Below are 6,582 nucleotides of genomic sequence, written 5' to 3'. Positions count from 1 at the left end.
AGAAAAAACCATGGCTTTGGTTCCCACTCGTTTAGACTCATTTCACAGCTCAGTTTACAAGCTCCATATTTTCAGGTATTGTTCTTATAATCCTTTCAAGAAACACAAAGTTATTGCAAATTATGAAAATAATTCCAACCGTAACAAATCCAAACTTGTTCTTAAAAACAATAAAAATGAAATCTTGGAATCAAAAAGTAATAAACATAATAATGGTTGGTTAGACAAATGGGATGATACCCAGAAGCAACAATGGCCTAAAAAGGCTGAAAAATCATTACTTTATGAAAATAGTTATGATAATGATATTGTAGATGATAGTCGTGGTAGTAGTACAATGGATAAGATTGTGAAGAAATTAAAGAAATTTGGGTATGTTGATAATGATGATGATAATGTTAAAGATGATAAGAAGAGGGATATTGAAAAGGGGTCAATTGAGGATATATTTTATGTTGAAGAAGGGGTTTTACCGAATTCAAGAGGCGGGTTTTCTCCCGAGTCGCCTCTTGGTGTTGAAAATGTGTTTAGGGGTAGTAATGGGGAAGTGAGATTTCCATGGGAGAAACCTTCACCTGACGATGATGAAAAGAGGAATTCGGTGAAGCTGAAAAGTAAAACTTGTGTGGCTGAATTGACACTTCCTGAATCTGAGTTGAGGAGGTTGAGGAATTTAGCGTTTCGGTTGAAGAATAAGATGAGGATTACGGGTGCTGGTGTTACTCGAGAAATGGTGGCTTTGATTAAGGATAAATGGAAATCAGCAGAAGTTGTGAAGCTGAAAGTCGAAGGATCTGGTGCACTTAATATGAGACGGACACACGAGATATTAGAGGTGAGTTTCTTGCAACGCTTGTTAGTTAAGGCTTTTTACTCGTTTTCAAAAAGTTATGCTACTTTTAGTGTAAGAACATAGGACCATGTTTAAAGTATACAGGCACATTATATGTGGATATTGAGATTTTACCATGAACATTTTTAGAAATTTAAGGATTAGGAACTGTTTCCCCTTGTATTAGTTTTATGTATATGATGATAATGTTTCAATGCTTCTACTTATATAATTTTTGTGCTATTTAGATGAGAACCGGGGGGTTGGTGATTTGGAGGTCTGGAAGTACTATTGCTCTCTATAGGGGCGTTGGATACCAAGATCCATCTTTAAAACAAAGACAACATGAATATAACAAGCAAATATCCAAAAATTCATCTGTTTCTGATGCTGATACTACAACTGGCTCAATTAATGATTTACAAGTGCACGAGCTCGAAGCTGGAAGTACTGGAACAAAAGAAGAACTGAATTATGAAAAAGAAGTGGACAAGCTCCTAGAAGGGTTGGGACCGAGGTACACAGATTGGCCTGGATGTGACCCATTGCCCGTGGATGCAGATTTACTCCCAGGAACAATCCAAGGCTACCAGCCACCATTCAGAATACTTCCATATGGAATAAAGGCTACACTTGCGGGAAAGGAGGCTACTAATTTAAGAAGGCTAGCAAGATTCCTTCCTCCACATTTCGCTTTGGGTGTGCCATTTATCTATATATAGTTTAGTGCAAATCACAATAAATAGCAACACGTTTTCCCTCCATTTCTAACTTGTTAGCTGACTTTCATATCCGTTTAAAAAACTTTCAGATTTCGAAACCATTTAACTTTTGTAAACTGCTCACCGCGTAGCTTCTTAGTATATATTGGTTTCCAACAAAATCACGCTAACTTAATCAGTTTCGAAAAGGACAGTAGTTGTAGTTCAAATTTTAAAACCTGGTTACCAGGTTAGAAATCTGGTGAAAATATGTGACTATCTATGATTCTATGTATCACAATATGACCTACAAGCTCTAAGTTTATAGAAGTGGAAGTTTCAACTCATTTACTTCTAAGTTGGATCTATCTGGAATTCTGGATAGTGTGTTACCTTTAAATGGGCCATATAGAAAGAAAATGGCTGAAAGGGCAATTTGTTACCTGGCTGAAGATGCCAAAAGTCTTTTTCCAGTGCATACAACCACTAAACTTGCTTTAGCTAAAGATTTAGATTGTTAGTTTTGTCAAATTTTTACATTAGTTATGTCTAAAAATGAAGGTTGTATATGACCTTTTTCACCCCAAACTCATATAGACATGTGACTCAAACCTCCCTTCTTGGCTTCTTGCCTCCTCTAATCTTCATATTTTAAGTGATAATTTGTTTTTACCATTTGAGGGTCCTGTTTATATGATTCAAAGAAATGAAATGGGATCCACAAATGGTAAAACCAATTTGAAGAACATTGTATGGATGAATAGGACCCAAGATATTTCACTAAGACATATTTTGTTATTGGTATGAATAGGTAGAAGTAGACAGCATCAAGGTTTGGCAGAAGCAATTATTAAATTGTGGGAAAAGAGTTCGATTGCAAAGGTTGCATTAAAACGTGGTGTCCAACTAACGACTAGCGAGAGAATGGCTGAAGATATCAAGGTATCTAAAGAATACCATAAGAATTGATAGAAATATATGGTGTGAACTTATGTCACTATTGTAAAGACTATGAACACAACAAGTACTTTATATCTCAAACAATTATTGTAGACCAATTTTCAAATTTAAAATTGCATCCATGACCAAATCAAATATGATGTTATTCACAATCCTGATTAAGAGTTACTTTTTATCGAAGAATATATTTCTACAAACATTTTTGTTTGCTTATTGTATGCAGAAATTGACTGGGGGCATACTTCTCTCTAGAAACAAAGACTATTTGGTGTTCTACAGAGGAAAAAATTTCTTGTCAACGGATGTTTCAGAAGTGTTACTAGAAAAAGAAAGACTGGCAAAATCTTTACAAGATGATGAAGAGCAAGCTCGTTTGAGAGCATCAACTTTTATCACACCGAGAGTTGAAACAGAAGGGCATTCGGGATCCGCTGGTACACTTGGAGAAACTCTTGATGCAAATGCCAGGTGGGCGAAAAGAATGGATGATGTTCACGAGCAGAAAGTGCTTCAAGAAGTAGAAACACATAGACAGGCAGACCTTATTAGAAAGCTCGAAAGAAAGCTTCGTATTGTGAGTTTTTCGGAACTTGCTTGCTTAAAACTTGTGTATTCTCTTTCAAGTTATTTACTTTTTGATTACATGTTCCGCGTTTAAAATTAACCATTACAGGTGGCAAAATGGGCGGGTTGTTGGGCTGAGTAACGGGTCAACTAGAGTCTGATTGATGATGGTGTGTTTTTGCTACTGATTGGAAACACTTTTCTGTTCATTTTCTATACCTAGTTAATACATTAAGTCCTATAATAAACCGCTACTATAACAATCTATCTTTTTAAATAAAACGATTTGGAGGTTGTGATGATTAAAATGACACTTTGGGTGACATCAACCTTACCTTCCCTATATCTAAACAATATTCACTAACATGTTAGGGGTAAACTACAACCCAACAAAATGGCCACCTTTTATTGTTCTGTTAAGGGGTCAAGGAAAGGCTCTTCAGTTCGGTAAAAAATAACAATCTTGAACAAACAATGTAAATGTAAATGACTAAATACAAAAAGGAAGCTACCATGTTTGAGCATTTTGTCCAAAATCGGCCATTCTTGCAAAGTTGGAACCATCAAATAGGGGGATTTATTTTTATACTTCCTTTTCCTGGATGAGTTTACTATAAAGTATATAAGCTTCTGAATCTGAAACGCGCCAAACAGGCCGTAAGTTATTCACTCTATATTCGCATACTTACAACTTCTTGGTTAGCTTTACTAATAATATCAAATTATTATTGTAATAGTATTGTTCTAGTGTACATATTAATAATATCAAATCATTCTGACCCGAAAGCCAGATCCCCTGCTAAGTACTACCTATCTCACCTGACCTATCCTTTCTGTCGTTTCCTTGCAAAGTGTTCTTTTGCAGTTTCAAAAGTTGATTATTTTGTGATAATAAAACCATGTACAATAATTTGATAGTCACCTTTTTATATCTTTTTATTTTAAAGCTCATCTTATATCCAGAACTTTTATGTTACAGGCTGATAGAAAACTAATGAAAGCTGAACGTGCCTTGTCTAAAGTGGAAGCATTTCTGGATCCAGCAGATCGTCCAGCAGATCCAGACAGTATCACTGACGAGGAAAGATTTATGTTTCGGAAGCTAGGTTTAAGGATGAAAGCTTTCTTGCTCCTTGGTAATATGCTTCCTTCTTGCTAGACATTAGAGGCGTCAGTTTCAATCAATTTACCTACGAATGGGTATGCGTTATATACTTATATCAACGGGTCAAATAAAAGATCTAACAAAAAAATGAGTCGGTGAAGTTGTTAAAAGTGGCTAAAAGTTTACTTTTCATGCATAAAACCTCCCAACCTTTTTCAAAATTTATATTTTTTATTATTGTACTAATAACATAGTTTTTGTAACCATTTTTAATGTATCAGTTATAGCTTTTTAAAACTTGACAAAGTGTGGGTAACCCCAACTTGAAAACAATTTACTCCTTTATTTAATCTGCCCAATCATGCAGTTTGCTACTTCTACTTAAGAATGTTCCTCCTTTCTTGCAACAAGCTAAAATATTGTTTTTTCCAGGTCGTCGTGGGGTGTTTGATGGTACAGTGGAGAATATGCATCTTCATTGGAAGTATCGGGAGCTGGTTAAGATCATTATAAAGACGGCAAACTTTCAGGAGGTTAAAGATATAGCACTATCGCTTGAATCTGAAAGTGGTGGTGTATTAGTGTCGGTTGATAAAGTTTCAAAGGGATATGCAATTATTGTTTATCGTGGAAAGGATTACAAACGACCTCCTGCTTTAAGACCGAAGAATTTATTGACAAAGAGGAAGGCTTTGGCGCGTTCTATTGAGCTTCAACGCAGTGAGGTATATTTTTAACCTTTCCAACTCAGATTTATGTTTGTATAATGTATCATCTCGTTTGTTGGAGTTCATCAAATGTGGGTTTGACTGTGATTATCCTATTGCGACTTCAAGTTGTAATTATTAGTGGTTAGTATTTTAGTGATAATGAAAAATTACTTATTTAATTTGTATCAACTATTTACATTAACAATAAGAATTTTCTATATAATAACACTAACACCATAAGTCATCTTCAAGTTGCAAAATCACATCCGATCACCTTCTAGTTTCTACTATGTGATCTCACAGTTGCTGTTTTTTTATTTTTCAATATCATAGTCGCTTTGAAAATGCTCATCCAAACACCTCTTCATTTTTCATTTTTTTGGCGTTGACAGTTGCAAAACTTTTGCAAGTTTCTTACCTACAGGCTACATGGTTACACCATTTATCTTTACCGTGAGGAGGGTCATTTTGTCATATCATTTGTGGTGGACTTTGATACATATATATTGATTACTCATTTGGTTATCTGTTGAACAGGCTCTTCAGAAACATATTTCGACCCTGCATACCAGAATGAACAAATTGAGATCTGAAATTGTACGATCATCTATTTATTAGTAGTATATTTGTTGTTCATTCACTGATTGTCTAGCCTTACTAACATCAAAATAAAATTTTTTTTTTCTTTAATGCATGATCTTAGGAGCAAATTTCAACTAACAAAGAGGTAGTTGATGAGGAGCTATATGACAGGTTAAATGCAACATATTCCACCGAAGACGAGGATAGTGAGGTAAATGTTATGTTTTATGACTATCTGCTCAATAGATACTCTATAGTAATCTGGCCAAGTTTAGTTTTGTTATCAAATAATCTTGAAAGCTTGACATATGATTTACAATTTGAAATCTTAAGTTAATGTCTTAACCTTAAAAGGTTGAACTGTCTCATTCTTTAAATAATAAAAGCCTCTTTCATAATAGTTACTGGAATTACATATCAACAATGAATGTTCCTTGAAATAATTCACTGTATCTATGTTCAGGAGGAAGGGGAAGACATCTACCTGGATACGTACGACAGTGGAAGTGATGAAGAAAATGAAAATGATTATACTTCTCATTTGGAAGATTCAGGAACAGATATTGTGGATCACGAGATCATCAATTAGTCGTTTTTGGTGCATCATATGAAAGAGTCTAAGGAAACAAAAGATTGATTTGGTCTGCTTACTGACAGTCTTATTAATCTTCCATTAACCTTTTTGATGATATCATTGTAAGTTGTTAGGTTAGTTAAAAGAATGTGGCTGTGTACAGTTACTTGATGTATTACAAATTACGGTATAATTTAACCTTTAATTTTATATAGTATTAAGTACAATAATTAGTTCGTAAATATTACATGCGATGCATGGCTTCTGGTTTGCTTTCACTATTCAATTGGTATTTGGTTAAACAAACTATTCTCCTGGATTTAGGAGAGTAAATGTTAGCTTTTAAAAACAGCGACAAAAGTTTTGTTTTAAGAGAATGCAAATTGTCTCCAAAGTTTTTGAAACTCACTATTATCCTGTTTCAACAACATGAGAACTTTTTTTTTACGGTAATGATTTTATTATATCATGGACCAAAACTTGCAAGTTGCTAGCGGCCAATATACAAATTACAATCTAGAGCCCCACAAAGACTATACACTAGATGATACCTG

General features: G+C 34.5%; 1 protein-coding gene across 1 annotated transcript; it reads left to right on the top strand.

Annotated features, from left to right (window-relative positions):
- LOC122600827 (CRM-domain containing factor CFM3A, chloroplastic/mitochondrial-like) lies at positions 1-6,272 on the top strand. Its single transcript, XM_043773598.1, has 9 exons — positions 1-835; positions 1,081-1,531; positions 2,345-2,475; positions 2,717-3,067; positions 4,037-4,193; positions 4,595-4,887; positions 5,410-5,469; positions 5,576-5,665; positions 5,918-6,272. Exons 1-9 carry the CDS (start codon positions 11-13, stop codon positions 6,041-6,043), a joined length of 2,484 nt encoding a protein of 827 aa, XP_043629533.1. The 5' UTR covers positions 1-10; the 3' UTR covers positions 6,044-6,272.
- The last annotated feature ends 310 nt before the right edge of the window (positions 6,273-6,582 follow it).

This window comes from Erigeron canadensis, chromosome 5 (genome assembly GCF_010389155.1).
Source record: "Erigeron canadensis isolate Cc75 chromosome 5, C_canadensis_v1, whole genome shotgun sequence".
Taxonomy (NCBI): domain Eukaryota; kingdom Viridiplantae; phylum Streptophyta; class Magnoliopsida; order Asterales; family Asteraceae; genus Erigeron; species Erigeron canadensis.
This window is presented reverse-complemented; position numbering and strand designations above follow the sequence as displayed.

What these genes read in the sequence shown, in the direction of transcription:
- LOC122600827 (XM_043773598.1), top strand. Translation starts at nt 11, where the DNA reads ATGGCTTTGGTTCCCACTCGTTTAGACTCATTTCACAGCTCAGTTTAC. An exon ending in GGACACACGAGATATTAGAG is followed by an intron (nt 836 to 1,080) that starts GTGAGTTTCTTG and finishes TGTGCTATTTAG; the next exon opens with ATGAGAACCGGGGGGTTGGT. An exon ending in GAATGGCTGAAGATATCAAG is followed by an intron (nt 2,476 to 2,716) that starts GTATCTAAAGAA and finishes TATTGTATGCAG; the next exon opens with AAATTGACTGGGGGCATACT.